Source organism: Diuraphis noxia, unplaced genomic scaffold (genome assembly GCF_037042655.1).
Source record: "Diuraphis noxia isolate RWA-SAM2 unplaced genomic scaffold, SU_Dnox_SAM2 contig0004, whole genome shotgun sequence".
Lineage (NCBI taxonomy): Eukaryota > Metazoa > Arthropoda > Insecta > Hemiptera > Aphididae > Diuraphis > Diuraphis noxia.
In genome coordinates this window covers 41,511,503-41,528,649 of record NW_028301714.1, presented here as the reverse complement: position 1 = coordinate 41,528,649, position 17,147 = coordinate 41,511,503, and the positions used below count along the sequence as shown (strand labels likewise).

The window sequence follows — 17,147 nt, the reverse complement described above, 5'->3', positions numbered from 1 at the left end:
ATAAGAAAATTAACATAAAATCATTATGAAATATTACCTCGTCTGGCTTGGGGTACAAATGATTGCAGTGTCTCTGTACGAACATACCGGTGGCCAGTTCGACGGCCAACAACAATACCGCAGCGCAAACGGTTTTCCATTTTACCTTGGCCGGCATATCAGCCACTGGTAGGAAAAATAAAAACCTAAAAAACACTCGTAGAGATCATTTGACGTGTGTGATTATCGTTGTCGTCAAAACGAATTTAATGCGTTCGCTGAGAACGGTACAACACGTCGTCGAAAGATGAGGAATGAGGAAACGATGTCGTGAACAACGGACCGCACGCGAATGACAACTGATAAGAGACTGAACAAAACACGACGAGCGATAGTACGGCACCAGTCACTGGTACGGACGGTAAGAATTCATACCTGCCGAACACGCACGATGGTAAGTGGTAGGGAATGAAGTGCGTGACGGAATCATTTCCCCACTCCGTCATGAAATTTGTACCGGACAACTTTACTAACGTACGCGGGTGAGGGTGACTCACCACGTCGTGCGTCCTGCGCGATCGCAGTGTTATTTTTGTTATTATTGTTGTTGTTGTTGCTGCTGTCGTCAATGTGATAACAGCAATCATAGATTAGTATTGTCTAAAAAATATACTAGTATTTATACTATTTATAGACTTATAGTAATATAAAAATTATATTTTATAATAACATATTTATTTTAAAATTATATTAGTAATAATTTATTGCTTATTTATACCTATCATAGGTAAAAGCTCTCCGTGCTAGTTTTTATAACATAATTAATGGTGTTTTAGTATTTGCGGCAGGTCGGCAGTCTGTAGTGTTGATAACACATTTATCTGCCGTACTACTACAGTGCCTGATGCTTGCCTTCTTGGAGCCTTGTTGAACTTACTTCTAACTTACAACTGTCCTTCACGTTTTGAGAAGTCACAATTTTTCTGCAGTCTGCACGTATTTTAAGAGTACGATTTATCACTTTTGGAGAAGCTATGGATTTCGATAGCCCGGACGTCGAAAAAGATTTCCCAGGTTTATATGCGTCCACAGAAATCGGACACAAAGACTCAGACGGTAATGGAAACAATTAAAATATCTATCATTTAAGCTTGGTATCTATAACTACCAACAATATTATAATTTTAATGAATATAGGTAAACGCAAAGAAAAAAAAGACCGTGGTTATGCAGCGCTTGAAGGTGAAAGTTCTCCGGAAGAAGAGCCTGATGCAAAGTAAGTATGGTTATAAATGTTATAATACTTATCATTGAGAAAATAAAGCATAGTGGATATAGTGCATTATGATTAATGGTTTTATAATTCAAACAGCTTTGAATATTCTTACTTCTCAATATAAGTTACTTTAGAGTCTTGTCTATAAGTATTTATTTAAATTAATATATATTAAATACATTAAAAAATAAAAATTTAATTTTACAAGTTTTTTACCTTGTAAAAAACCATTATCCTTGGTTCATTCTATAAATTTCAACACATGAAGTATATCAATATTTGTAATTGCGGTGAAGTATAGTTGTAATTAATCTGTTTGTTAACCTCATATCCAAATTAATAAATATTTAAATATATTTTAAGGGATAATTAATTAATTTTCTGAGATCAATTTATATCATGAAAAATGCCACTTTTATTTTATCTGTTAATTGATGACTTATTTGTGGAACTATTTACGTATGACTCCAAAGGAAGATGAGGGCATAGCTCAATGCTCACTCCCCAAGGCTATTTTTTAACACATATTTCTTCTTGTGTACAATAAAATTTCAATTATTTAATTAGATACCTAACACTTTTATTTTGCTTGAAAAAAACATATGATATTAATATGAGGTGTGTATCAAAATATAGGAATGTATCGTGAAACTGTGTAATAATTTAGGGGAAAACCATTTGTCAGCCAATATTCAATTATACAATCATAGTCATGCATAACATTTTAACATGTTTTTATTTCAAATTGTCGGTATATGTATGTTAACTGTTAAATCCTTAGATAAAACAATAATAATTTTTTACAGAAGTCCTTCAAAAATAAAAAAGATAAAACCATTTAAATTTCCTACAAAAAAAGAAAAGCATGAGAAACTTAAAGATAAAGATTCTAAAGACATGCCTAAGGAAAAGAAAAAAGATGGAGAAAAGGACAAAAAGAAAGATAAACCCAAAAGTAAAATAAAAGAAAAAAAGAAACAAAAAAGATCTGATGGAAAAGATGCTGTTGACATAGGTTCTTTATACGGTAATTAAAATTAAAATTTATTTTAAAAACTAATAAATATATTTTTTTTAACTATTAACTGTTTTGATATATAGAAGATCAACCTGTTTTTGGAGTTCCATTGGAAATATCATTTGATCGAAATCCTTGCCATGACGATATACACTTACCATTAGTTCTGAGAAATTGTATCGACTATGTACAAATGCATGGTAAGCATTTATAATTTTATTTTTTTACAGAGTTAATATTTATTCTTGTACGTAACTACCTACACTAAATTTTTCTTGAAAAGTCAATTACAAAATTAAAAAGCACATAGGTGTCTAATTTTGTATCCATGTTGTAATTCTTACATAGGTGTACAAAAACCAATAAAATAAAATATATAGTTTACAAACTTAATCCAACACTATACATTTTCTATCTAAAATGTTAAAAGATCACAAACACTAAAATGTTTATTTTGATTTTCAAACAGTGATCTAACAGTTCAAGAAATGAAAAAATTTGAGTATTTAACTTTTTTTATTTTAGGTTTGTGTACTGATGGTGTATATAAAGTACCTGGAGTGAAGTCTAAAGTACAAAGTCTTAAAATTCAGTACAATAGACGGCAATCTGTCAATTTAACTGATTATGATTTAGCAGTTGTCACGAGTCTATTGAAACAATATTTAAGGTATTCTGTTTTTAATTATTTTATGTGATGTAAAAATATGATTTTAAAAACAAATTCATAGAGAACTTCCTGATCCTATATTGACATCAAATTTACTATCAAAATTTGAAGATGCTGCTGAAACACAAAATATTGAATTAGCAAAGTTGTTAATTTCAGAACTTCCACTATGCAATAAACATACACTCACATGGTTAATAGTTCATTTTACCAGTATCATAGAAAATGTAAGTTAATGAGTAATATTGACATAATATTAAAATATGATTCTGATTTATTTATTTATTTTAGGAAAAATATACTAAAATGAACACTACAAACTTTGGTTGTGTTCTCTGTCCTGTTCTTCAAATGTCCCAAAAATTATTTTCATTCCTTATTACAAAAAAAAATGACTTGTTTCCTTATGCTGTTTTACACAAATATATACCACCGTTAAGATGTGCAAGTCCTTATTTACCATCTGGTAAAGAAGAAATGACAGTTGAATTAAAAAAACAAGAGTCACTCCTTGGATATATACATCGTGAAATGAATGCTGGTTTTGTGTGTAAGACTAAGGAAGAAGAGTTATGGGATGTACAAAGAATCATTACACAACTAAAAAGAAAACTTAAGGTATTAGAAAAGGACATTCACAAAGTTTCAAAAGAAAAAATCAAAATAGAAGACCAGATAAATGGAAAGTTTGAAGAAGTTGGAACTCAGACAGTACTAAACAGAAAAAACTCAAACAACAGTATATTAGGCAAAGCTGAAGTAGTGTCTATAACAAGTGATACTGTTAACATATCAAACTGTGAGAGTTCATTAGTTGATGAAGAGATACAAACAACAACTTCAGGTAATAAAGAGAATATGCTTTCAAAGCTTCTATTCTTAACTTTTTTTGTCATAATCATGAAAATTAACTTTTAGAAAGCGATAATGAAGAATTAGTCTTACAGTATGAATCTGAAGAATTAATGTCACTCATTGCAAACTTAAAAGATTCTATAGTTCAAGAAAAATGTGAAATTGATCGATTGCATACAAAGTTGGCATCTGTTGGAAAAATTGTCAATGCTAGGTAATTATATTTAATATTACAATTTAATATATTATATCTGGTTATCAATATAGTGCTAGATAACTAAAAAAAAAACCGTTATGTGTGTAGTATTCAATTAAATATTCTGATATATTAAATTAAAGATTTGTTTCAATTTAATAAATGTTTGCTTATATAGAGAATATTTTATGTATCCAATTGACGAAACAAAAGTTGCTAACAATGCATTGTTAAATGAATATAAAATGCTACAAGTAAGGATATATTTTGAACATTATTAAACAATTTACTTATATGCCTTATAATTATAAGTTCCAGAAAATGAACTTATTTAAAAGTATAGAAGAAGAACGAGAAGCCATAATTGACCTAAAAATACAAATAAAACTAGCAAAACGTAAACATATTCCAGCGATGTAAAATACAGTATTTAAATGTCAAAACATATTCTTAGTTACCCAAATATGATGGATTTATTTTTTCACAATGACTAAAACTTTTGACTGTTGTTTTGCATATTTAAATTGTTTAAACATATTAAAATTGTTTTCATTGTTAATTATTTTTTTTTTTTAATGGAAATCTATTTTCCCAACATTTATTTATAACTTTATAGTTTATAGACATATATTTGAAATAACTATTATTAATTTTCTTGTAAGTATAAATTATATTGTCAAGTAAATATTGTTTTTCATTTTGTTGTGTTAAAATAATATATATTTGTTGTGATTTCATTTAGCATAAAAAAATAATATATTTATTCAAAAAATGATTACAAAATTTGTTACTAATGGTCTGTTAAAAATATACAAATTGAACTTAACTTTAATAAATTCTATTATTCTATTAAGTTCTTAAAATTTTTAATGCTATCATAAAACTGTTACGCTTACTGTAAGTCCTAAAAAAAACATAATAATGGGCCAAAATACTGAATGGTAATATGACTATGTATAAGGATGCCTTGTAATCAAATGAATGCAACAATTATAATTTATAAGCTATAACAATTGAACATTGAAATATTGTAATCAACAATATAAACAAATATTTTTATGTTGTTCTTATTGGCCAAAAACAAAATAATATATATTTAATCAGTTAAGTAAATTATTTATTTATTAACCTTTTTTTGATTTAATTTATAAAAACAATCTAAAAATTAAGATCTTTGAAGTGAAAAGTGAACTAACTAGGTAGTATCTATTTTAGATATTCTTTAGTTATACATAAACTCCATATTCTAGCATTATTTTAAGTTTTAAATACTATTTAGGCTTTTAGATGCTAAAGTAAAGTCTTTCTGTTTTTCAATATCCCTTCACACAATTGATTATTCAATTTAATTCCCAATCTCTGCTCTTTGGAGTTATGAATTGGGCTATGTAATTATTTTCCTGAACAGGTACCTATCTTCATCCTGAATCTTATGAGATAATAATATATTTAAAAAAAATATTAATAACTATAAAATTATATACAGTAATACAGTTCAAGATAATTTTTTTGAGAATTTTGATGTATTGAAATCAAAATTCTAATGAGTAGTTTTTGAGTTATTTAACTTGGTGTTTTAAGGATAAAACGTCCATGGTTTATGTTTATAAGATAATATGTGGTTGATGGTGAATTAGAAAATATTAGTCCATTATCAATCTACCAACATCATAAATAATTAGTTAATACGACTTAAGTATTTTACTTACTATAAGAACTTAAGTTCTAAGTATTTTATACTTTTGCAAAATCATTTTTAAGGACTATTATCCTTAGAATAAACATTTTATTAACTAGGAAACTACTCGTTAAAATTTTAATTCTGATAACTATCAAAATTCTCAAAAAAATTATCCACTAAATAATTTACAGTAAAAAAAGACTGTTCTCATTAGAAAAACAAAAGTTTGTATCGCCACGTGACACGTCTTAAGTGGTACAAAATATCTTAAGAATTTGAAAATATGGTCTTTAAGTATATTTAAAGATTACAAATATCAAATTTTGAATAACTTCATTATTAAAGAAAAAAGGGGGGTGAGCATGCTTGGTAAATGACCTGTATAATTTTTATATCAATTGAAATAAATAAATATATTAAATTTATTTTTAAAAAACAATGTACCTAATTGTTAAATTTGAACTGAATATTATATATGTTTTTACTTTTAAGTAATTTTAATCATAGTTATGATATTAAAACTTATGGCTACTCCTAAACAAAAATCTTAAATAACTTTGAGTAGGACTTGTTGGGATATTCTTATATACCTATTGAATGGATAAGTAGTATTAATCAGGCCCGTTGCCAGAATACAATCACAATCCAACAATTAATCATTGGTTGACAATCAATAATAAATCCGAAAGATGAATATCATGTTACAAAACAATACTATAGTGAATAGTGATGTAAGAGCAATGAGTATTTGAAGTATGTATACTTAGGTAGTTAGGTATCTATTATCTTATCTAATGGTGTATTATAATATTATTATTATTATTATAAACACCATTAGATATATAATATATATATCTGTATAATAATTCATGGTTTTCAATGATAACATTTTGGATTTTTACACAATACAGTGGACTCACTTTGGGACCTGATCATTTGAGTCCATAAACCGAATGAGTCAATAAGGCGAATGACCCAAAAAAAATTATTTACTTTAAAAGTATGTATTGAGATTCGAGGTATGCGTAAAAATAAAAATCTATCTGTACGCAATTAAAAATAAAATAATATGTAGGTATGTAAAATCTAATGAATTTTTTGATAAAAATCGATCTAGGCGGGTTGACTGGATTTTCCCTTCTTCGGCCGACTTCATAATCATATTTTTGTAGGATTTATTTTGCTCGATTACGTCAAAATCGCCTCTTTGCTGAATCTCTCTAGGTAAAATTTAAAGCTCTTCTATCATTTGTTTAGTTGATGGTGGTTTCTCATCAGGTTCCTCGTCGTCACTATCACCAGCTTCATTCGCTTTTGGCCGTTTTGACTGTGTTTTACCACATAGTATGTACATATTTTCTTTATTTATCTAATTTTCAAATGACCCTATTAACAAGTGTGTGAGTTAAATATACGAATTTTTTACTATTTGTTAGTATATGAGCAAATAATGAGCCGTTTTGGTCTAAAAGGCGAATGAGTCAATTATCTGTGAGTCCTATAAACGGCGACCACTGTAATGTTAACTTATAAAAAATAGGAAGCAAACATCATTAAATCATTACAAAGGTTGGGCTATTTTATTATAATATAAAAAAAATGTTATATCGACGCTATAAAGCTATTTGAAGAATTGAAAACGTTTTGTCAACTTACCAAACCAAATAGTTCCCTGAACAAAAATCTTGAGCTCATTTACAGTAAAAATGTACCTCAATATAACGATTAGGTACTCTGAGAATCGTTCTAACGATAGCGTCAGCTGAGAAGAGTTTTTCTAAGTTGAAACTTATAAAAAAAAACCACCTTAAATCAACCATGAGTAATGACAAGGTTAACTGGGTTAACATTGTTATCCATTAGGTTTGTCTGACTTGGTTCAAGAATGGGATGATGTAGAAGACATTGTTCAAGGCTTTGCTTCAAAAATAGCAAGGAAAGTTAATTTTTAGTTTAGTATACCTCTGTGAATTGTAAACATTATAATTTAAGCTTAAGTATTTATAATATTTACTATTTTTATTAATATTATAATTAGGTCCTAATAACAATATAAAATTATTATAGATTTATAGATAAAATAAGTTTATTACTTTATTAGTTTGTGGAAATAATAATATTTTAAAAACTTTTTGAAATTAAATTTATAAAACATTGTTCACTATATTAATAATATATTAAAATATTGTACACCTACTATAATATATTTTGGATGGCAGGCCGGAAGGGACGGAATTACGTTTGCCGAAGGGTGGGTCTGGTCTGGTAGATATTAATGATTCATTGGTGTACTACATGTTGAGAAAATCGGAAAGGATATTGTTAATCTAGGCCTCTCCTGATAACCCAAACATGGCATTTAGTCAAAAGGTTTTTCAGTTTTATATATCTATTTACTATTTAGGAACTATAGGAAGTTAAATAACGAAATCTTTTAGAAATGTGTAAACGGTAAGACGATTATATTTCCTTTATACAAAATATACACTTTATAATGGACTGTTTAGCACATTGTCCACATGGCAACAAAAATGAGTATTGATTATTACTGTTTTCTTTAGACCACAATGGAATGTCTATCACTTCGCTTTTTATGTGAATAAGTATCCCTTGTATCGACCGTCGAATTCATAGCAGAATAATCGATAGGGAAGAATTCAGGGGTAGGTCCACATTTTCCAAATAACCATTGACCACATCCATTAGGTTTGGTACCCAGTAACCAGTTCGCAAAACATTGGCCCCAAGTATCGCGATCCAACTTAAAGTCTCCATTCTACAGACAAAAATAACAATTATTAGGTATAAATTAAAAACTATTCGAACAGTTACCCAATGGCTAATAAAATAATAATGAATGTATAAGTGTATATATTATATATTAGTAAAGTTAAATAACAAATATTTCTGTTTCCCTTAGGACTTCCTTACTTCCTTTTAATACAGGTATCTACCTATATGCAAATCGTAAAATATAGGTGAAAAATAATAAATTATGGCGATTAAAAAGTTTAAATAGGTGGATTAGCGTGCACCCACATTTTATCATGTACCTATATATTTCCACTAAATTCAATTTCACTAAAATGCGATAATTTTGCAAAACATCGTAGATATTAGTTTAGTATCAGATATTTGTACTTATTATACTTTATAGTTAATATTTTTACATTTCCTAGAATAATATTCTTCAGATTAGGAAATGAGAAATGGCCAATGGGGTTGCTGCATACGAAAAATAAAACTAAATAATACTCAAGCGAAAAATTAGAAACGTAAACAAGTAAACACAAACCTTACAAGTTTTGATTCCATATAACTTGTAAAACAAAACAAAATTTAACTATACCATCGCTATACGCTTTTGTATAGGTAATAACTACCTAGTACCTACTGTATCACAAGTATAATAGTATAAATAAATAAAAAAACAATATAAAACGGTTCAGCAAGATTTTTGAACTTTTACTTATTTTTTATATAAAATTTAATTATATCGGTAATAAGTTATGTAATAATTTCAAAATTTTCTTTTTTTAAATCTTCATAAAACTTTTTTACTTTAAGTATTTATGTTTAATGTTTTTTGGTTAAAAAAAGTTATAGCTCAAATTTGTCCAATGTTTAAATTCCAAAGAATTTCGTAAAAAAATACAAAGTTACTGAACTTCAAGTTCCCGGGAGCATGGCTTGTAATTGAATGTTTGAGTTGAAACTTTGTAATTCATATTTTATTAAGTATTAACGAAAAATGGGTGGGTGGGTGCCGCAAACTGTACAATAAAAAAAAAAAATTAAAAGAACATACGCTTAGGACCACCATGTAATAAACAACTTACTGACGTTAGTGAATTGTATATCGCATCGATCACAACTTGTTTAGCTTCTTCACAGTTTGAATCGAGAAACGTACAGTAGAACCTTTGTAAATTTGCCTTTTCTATTTCACCTTTACCTGTGTAAATCAAATTCGTATTATGTGTACATGTATAATAATATTCAATTAATATTCTTCGTTTTTAAATATAACGATGATTATGATTACCTGAATCCAAAGATTTAAACAATATGTTCTGAAAATATTTCAGCCACAATGGCATGTCTGAAACTACATTACACCTGCTTAATGTTTGACACCATATTTTAAGCCAATCTTCTGTCGATAGACTTGTAAACGCAACATCTGAACATTATTTATAAAAATCTAGTTGTCATATTGTAAGTACTTCATACTTCACATGATTGAGTAATTTATAATTTAAAAGGATAAAAGTTTTAATAGCTATTATTTTCAAATGTTCGATTTTCTAAAATAAATGTCATCAATTAGGTTTATGTAACCAATGTGTATATTGAATTTAAAATTAACGTTAATAATATATATTATGTATTAAAACTCTCCCTTCATAAATCATAATATGATTAACGCTTAAAATATAATGAAGTGTCTATATTTTATATCGTATATTATATATTATTTATACAGATGACTTAGTTTCTCAAGGGATCCATATTATCATTTTTTTTTTTTTTAATTTAGTTCTCCGTGATCCAATAGACCCACCAAACCCTCGTACATTTTACAAACGATGAGCACTATTGATCAAAATTTGATGATATACGTATATTCAGAATCTTGTTTGGTTATGCCTATAGTATCTACTATACATATTAATAACAAAATAGGCAGGTAGCTAAACTCATTTTTTTCATAAACGCAACACCGTGTTTTTATATTTTAACTGTTATTATCATTTGATATCTATAAATTATAATGAATAAAAAATACAAGAATACGTATTATGAAAATATACACTTTTTCTATAAGTTTTTTTTTTTTAATATGTAAAATAATTTTAACAATGACTAATGGTGTCTAATAGTATCTAATGAGAAAGAGTTAGACGCATATAATATTTGATTCATTTTCTACAGTTACATGAAATTTACTTGGATACTGTTAAAATAATTTAGAAAGATAAATAAAAATAATTATGATTCTATACTTACTTTGACCACTTTCACATTGAATGAAAACTTGAATTAATTCTGTTAAAACTTGTTTTAATATTATGTATTCATCACTATTTGGTGACCAATCAGAAAAACGTCTTAATTTCTATATTTTATAAACAATAATAGTATATTAATCATGTTGAACCTCATAAAAAAGTCAAAAATTATTAAAGATTAATTAAAAATTCAAATTTTAGCCGTCAAAATTTTAAATAGGTACCGATTCAAAAAAACAAAAAATATTTTGATCATAATTATTATTTTAGTATCTTTTAAATAAAAGTAGAATATTATTGACAATATTAACTAAATTACAACGTAGCTAAAGAAAATTTTTTAACAGAAACAAATTAATTTATTAATTTACAAAAGCAAATTGAGTATTATTAATAATAATTATTATTGTTGTTGATAGTTTGGACCATAGGTGGCATCTAGGGGGGGGGGGGCATGAGGGTGCAGTTGCACCCACGACAATTGACTGGGGGAGGGGGGGCAAAAGTATAATTTTGCACCCACACATAGACAATCACAACAGTAAAAAATATTTTAATTATTTTATTGTTAACAATTATACTGATATAATGTAATTTTGATAGTTAAAAATCACCATGGATCATTTCAATATTTTATATTTTTATATCTGATTATTCTGATTACTCAATTAATTGTACGGACTAAAATCTTATTCCGTGATTAAATGTTAAAATAATAATAATAATAATAATATATTTACCAAATAAAAAGTTGTTTTTTAATAATATTTTTACATATTCATGTACATATTTACAGAGACCCAATTAATAGTTATTAATAAAGACATTTTTTTAAACTATATTTGTTGTAGCAATAGTTATATATTAGGGGGTACTGGGGGGCAACTTCCCTATGGATTTATGAATGTTATAACCATAAACGTTCGCACCCACATAAGTTTCTACCAATTGCCGCCTATGGTTTGGACTATACAGAAAACAGTTAAATTCATATTAATGAACTAAAATAGAATGCAATCAATTGTCTAAAACAGTCATGTATACAATTATATAGGTACCTCTGCAAACTGATGAAAATCGTGTTCAAATACGAACCCGTCGCAATCACCGTCTAAATAATATTTAAAAAAAATCAATAACTTTTCCTCTTGTAAAGGTGATAGTTTAAATGGAATATCCAATGTTTTTGATTCGTCTTCACTGGCGTAACGTTTCATCCAAGAAGCTAAAAAAAAATATAAATACAAATAAACGATAATTATTTTATTTTTATGACTTGAAAAATACTAATAGTTAGTGCTCGTTAACTAGCACAACTAAGAAGATCGTTACCACCTGTCACCATCCTCCCTGCAATTACATAAACTAATTATAAATATATTCTGTGTACATTTACATATACTTACATATACTTTTTAGGACATATTATTTAAATATTTTATTGTAAAATAGTCACGATGTCAATATTATATTTTTTTAGGGTTTTAGACTTGTAAAAAATTTTTCCAAATGTTGACTAATGAACATGATGTGTATGTGTATAGGTGCTCCTAATTTTTCAATATTGCAGGAAACATTAGATAACGTCGTATTTTTTTAGTGCATAACTATTTTCGTAACTTAAAAACATTGGCTTATTTATTTAATTTCTTTTGATATTCATTTTAGATTACGAGGTAAACATGAATATTTAAACAAAATTACTTTATATTTTCTATATTATCTGGATGTCTAGGACAGTATGACCTAAATAAAACATTATTTTGAATAAATAATAAACTATACAGAATGTATAATAATAATACGCTACGGACATTATAATAATAGATAGGCTTTATATAAAGAATAAATAAATATTATTTATTAAATAACATACCCCATACATGTATTTCCCACGTACTGGATGACTCGTCTGGCTTGCGTTCTTCGGGCTGCATAATGATCGTATTATTTTTCCACGACATTGTTCTTCGTAGCAGTTGTTTAGTTCGATCTCTAGTTCGATCACATGCCTTAAAATTTAATATTTGTTTTGATTTACTATGGATTAAAGTAAATAAAACCAATTCTAAATAAGAATTTTGTAAAAACAATTAAACTAAATTATAATTTAGTTTAATTTCACTAATCAAGTAACTAAAACATGTTAAACCTATTTTATGTTACACTTGAAATAATTTGACAATGTTTTAAAAACTATTTATCCGATTAAGTTTATTTGAGTATTGGTACCGACTATCGGATAATTACATACGTTTTTAAAAAAGTGCAAAAACATAAATCAGGTCAAAGCATGTTGAAAGTTAGGTACACATTTATGAGCTGTGTCAAGTTGATAATGTAGTGAATTAAAAAAAATACCAAAGAAATAAAATATAATACAATTTACAAACATATTATATTTCAAATATTATGTTATATAAGCATTGATTACAAAAGACGCATTTGAATGAATTCTTTTTCGATTAATACGTTATGTTTCAATAACATTAATATAAACAAAATTACATAATTTTATTTTAGCCTTCAGTTGCATATATTACATTATATTATGATGATACATAATATTATACTTTACGTATTGATTTAGTTCACTCATATACATTTACCATATTTTTTAATAGTTATAAATAAAATAATATTGTCTGTTTCTATCTTGTTATATCCTAACGTTAATAAGTTTTTAACGATTTTAGACACACTTAATTGATTCAAATAGCTAAAAGATTATTTTGTACTAATGACTCTCAATTCAAATATCTACGATATATTCTCAGTTTCCCACTAATATGCTATTAATGCAACTATGTTACGAAGGTTATAACTTTTATTATTCGTACACTGAGTATTCTAGCAATATGTACATTAATAAAAGGTATGTTACAAAATATGTATATTTTATTATTTTTATTGATGCCAATGAATGAACCAGTTTACACATTAACCCTAAATTATGATAAAACCTATTTAAAAAAAAAAAAAAACAATAAAAATGTATGTATTTGAAATCCTTACAAATATATTTCATAAAGTGTAGGTATAAGTTAATTACAGAGAGAAATATTGTAATCATGATTATATAGGTAATAAATACAATTAATATTATGTGATATACGATTGGATTTTGACAAAAATTGGTTAAACCTACCGTATATTACTATAATATAAAAATAATTCACTAATAGCAGTATAAATATATAATAAAATATTAAAATAATAATTCATATTTATCCACGCTGAACATCACTATAATAAATTAAATATTTTAACATAAAACAATCATTTTAAAAGTCTTCGTACTTTAAATTGTCAAAAATAATTTAATTTTGAATATATAACTAACACAATCCACTTATAAATATTATATATAGGTAGCTTATTAGTTATTACTATACACTGGCGTCATGGCCTATAGTAGGTAGAAATTCACAACTATCTTAAGATTTTTTAAAAACGAAATTTTTGTTTGGCTACTAGTACAAAATATAAACATTTAAAATAATAAATCTTAACCCGTTGTTTGTAAAGAATAGTTATTTAAATGTTTTGCTATTATAATAGTTTTAGACTTAAGTTTTGTAAATTTTGTAAATACTTTTTATATTTTATACCTATTATTTAATTCTATAATTTGATGTTCTTTCCTTGTAATTTTAAGATAGCATACATATTTTATCGTATTTTTGAATTCATGAGCACCCATCCAAACTTGATCGATGGGGTTTGTTATTTTCTTAAATAAAATAAAAATAAAATATAATAAAATATTCTTAGAAATATAATATAGACAGTCAGACGGTCTTTACTCAGAATATATTTGTTCTGTATCGTATACAATACATTAAATACATGAATATAATACTTCATTCGTAATTTATGATTGAATTCAAATTCATTTGAAATTTTCATTAAATTCACATCCGCAGGGTTGACCTACATCGATGACAAAGACAAGCTCGACACCTAACTAGTAACTACTTTACTGCAAAGCGACTCCAAGTTTTTTTTTTTAATAACAATATCTACAATGTATATAAATCCTAATAATATTTGGTCTCTAAATTTTAACATATTTTATTTGAATCTTGGTATATAAACAACGAACAATAGATGGAATTGTAGTGCCTATTGTAAAATATGGATAGTTAAAATCGTCCCGTTTTGTGTACTTTATTTTTTCTTTAGAAAAGGATAACATATTTCATGATGAATATTTTTCAAAATAATATGATTTAACACCTAGTTTAATCTTTTTTTTTTATTATTAAATTAAAGTGTTTCTGACATACAAGGTCATTCAACTTATTGATATAATAAAGAATTTTTAACATCATTAAGTTGTTAAGCGTAAATTAATTACAATATATACAGTAAATTACAAAGATGAATAAATAAATAATAAAATATGACATCATAATATTAGTTAATCTAAGTGTATTTTTTTTTTAGTTTAGTCTAAATGCGAGGAATTAAAATTTGAACAAAAGTATTTTTGAATTAATTTGACACCTCCTATGTAATGGTCATCAATATACTTAAAGATTTTTCCAGCAGTACGATACTCAGTGTCACAAATAGCAATAACCCGCACATTATTACCATAGTAAAAATATTAATTTACAACCATAATATTGTTGTTCTATTATATTATATTGTAGCATCGAAGAATCAAAAATAAACACCTGTTTCCACGTTGATGTAATTTTCATAGTTGTTTGTGGATCGCTCCCGGCAGCCGCCACGCCACTACTGTTGTCCGACGGTTTCCTATTATCGATAACCGCCGCGGCCACAGCCGGAAAGCTTTTCAGACTATGCGATCGAACATGTTTACCGCCTCCATCGACGATATTTAACGGCTTGCTGTTGTTACTTGCCATGTCAAATGAAAATAATAGTAACAAACGAAACAACACTAATAATAAGCGACTACGTCGAACAGCGCGAACGCGTGCACTAGCTGCTACACACACCGTTTTTCGTATGCTTTGAGCGCACTCTGAAAATTTGAACCATCTATATAGGTTAGGTACCCATGTGTATACCACAATAAACATGCGATGTGTAAGTACAGGCAGGTAGCTCTGTTAAACATAATATTTATATACGGGGTGATTCCCAGAAGACGGCCAATTTCATGATGCATTCTTTAATTAAGCATTTAATGAAATTTTGATTTTTGGAATTTTTCGGTAGGTATAATCATACAATATGAGAATGAGACCATATTATTTTTAAATACATAGATTGCTTATACGAAATTCAAGGAATGTCCTGTGGTGATACAATTTTTTTTAAAATCAAAACCCTAATTATTTTTCTGTAAATTATTAAGTGATTATAATTTTCTATTATGTTCAAAACCATAAGGACTATAATTACTTTGTCATATTATACAGTTCTTTACCTGAGAAACAACCCTTTTTTTAGATATATCAAAATTTTCAAAGATAATCTGTTTTTTACTAAAAAAGGGAGTTTCTCGTTTGGAAAAAAGGAAATTTGTATCGCTACAGAGCATTTTTTAAATGATTTAAAACATCAGATTATTTTTTTAAATACGCTTTAGAAATAAGAAGTATGCCTTAAAGGTACTTGGAGATATCAATCATCAGAATTTAAATGAATGCATAATTAAAAATAATAAAATAGGATTGAGCATGCTTGATGAATATCTCGTAAATGGATATCATACCTATATCACGGATACCGTATACAGAATACACGTGACATATATCATAACGACGAATCATAACAGTTCACAATGATTCTTCGAACAGTTGAAATGTATAGGACAGGATAAATAGCCATACATAAAGGATGATTTACAAAGCATGTTCACCCACTTCTATTTTTCCTTTAATAATGAATTTGATAAAATTCCGATTTTTTGAAATTTTCAGTCGTCAAGATTTTTTGTTTTATTTTGAGTATTTCATACTTTTGCGAAGATGTATATTTTTTTTTAAATGAGAACCAACACCTTATATTTATTGTAAATTGTTAAACAAATGATTTTTTGAAAAAAATGTTTGTATACTAGAGACAATAGTATACCTAATGGTTTCACAAAAATATAAAAGGATGTCATATTCGATTCGGTATTTATTATACTAGGAACTGTTTTACTCGTTATATTATAATGTTAATAGAGTAATAGATAATGCTATACCAGTAATTAGTATATAAATCAGGTACAACAATGTTCAAACAATCAAAGACCAATATATATTTTCCTAAACTCATTATTTTAAACATAATATTGTCCTTAAAGTAAAGATACACAAAGTTGAATGTTTGAACACAATAACCACTATTACTCGTTTAAATTTCGATTTAGATAGATAATTCAACTTTTTTTTTAAAGTGTTCTGATTTGAAAAAAGAAACCCTCAAGACTTAAAAAGTATAAACAATTTTCGAAGGTATTTAAAAATATGATGCTTAGCTAAACTTAAAA

The 17,147-nt window shown here is 26.8% G+C and overlaps 3 protein-coding genes across 4 annotated transcripts in view; 1 reads left to right on the top strand and 2 right to left on the bottom strand.

The window, feature by feature from the left end:
- Invadolysin (leishmanolysin-like peptidase, invadolysin) overlaps positions 1 to 390 on the bottom strand; it is a 78,571-nt gene extending 78,181 nt beyond the window's left edge. The window contains exon 1 of the mRNA XM_015516405.2: positions 38 to 390. Coding sequence (XP_015371891.1) covers positions 38 to 157 — 120 coding nt within the window. The 5' untranslated portion in view covers positions 158 to 390. The remainder of the gene's footprint in view (positions 1 to 37) is intronic.
- Positions 391 to 687: 297 nt separating this feature from the next.
- Rlip (Ral interacting protein) lies at positions 688 to 4,843 on the top strand. Its single transcript, XM_015516408.2, has 10 exons — positions 688 to 1,095; positions 1,177 to 1,255; positions 2,062 to 2,282; positions 2,357 to 2,473; positions 2,799 to 2,943; positions 3,005 to 3,170; positions 3,235 to 3,787; positions 3,862 to 4,012; positions 4,173 to 4,248; positions 4,307 to 4,843. Exons 1-10 carry the CDS (start codon positions 1,014 to 1,016, stop codon positions 4,412 to 4,414), a joined length of 1,698 nt encoding a protein of 565 aa, XP_015371894.2. The 5' UTR covers positions 688 to 1,013; the 3' UTR covers positions 4,415 to 4,843.
- A 3,273-nt stretch (positions 4,844 to 8,116) lies between these two features.
- Positions 8,117 to 15,649, bottom strand: LOC107167391 (uncharacterized). 2 transcript variants are annotated; one of them, XR_016191749.1, is made up of 8 exons: positions 15,370 to 15,642; positions 12,564 to 12,699; positions 11,746 to 11,912; positions 10,686 to 10,794; positions 9,721 to 9,858; positions 9,515 to 9,630; positions 9,344 to 9,448; positions 8,325 to 8,451 (listed from the first exon to the last, which is right to left on the bottom strand). XR_016191749.1 is itself a non-coding variant. In XM_015516412.2 (7 exons), the coding sequence occupies exons 1-7, from the start codon at positions 15,565 to 15,567 to the stop codon at positions 8,233 to 8,235; spliced, it is 1,083 nt and encodes a 360-aa protein (XP_015371898.2). In that variant the 5' UTR covers positions 15,568 to 15,649; the 3' UTR covers positions 8,117 to 8,232. The 2 variants fall into 2 exon arrangements, 1 of the variants encoding a protein (XP_015371898.2); XM_015516412.2 differs by lacking the exon at positions 9,344 to 9,448 and having other exon boundaries at positions 8,117 to 8,451; positions 15,370 to 15,649.
- Between the last annotated feature and the right edge of the window lie 1,498 nt (positions 15,650 to 17,147).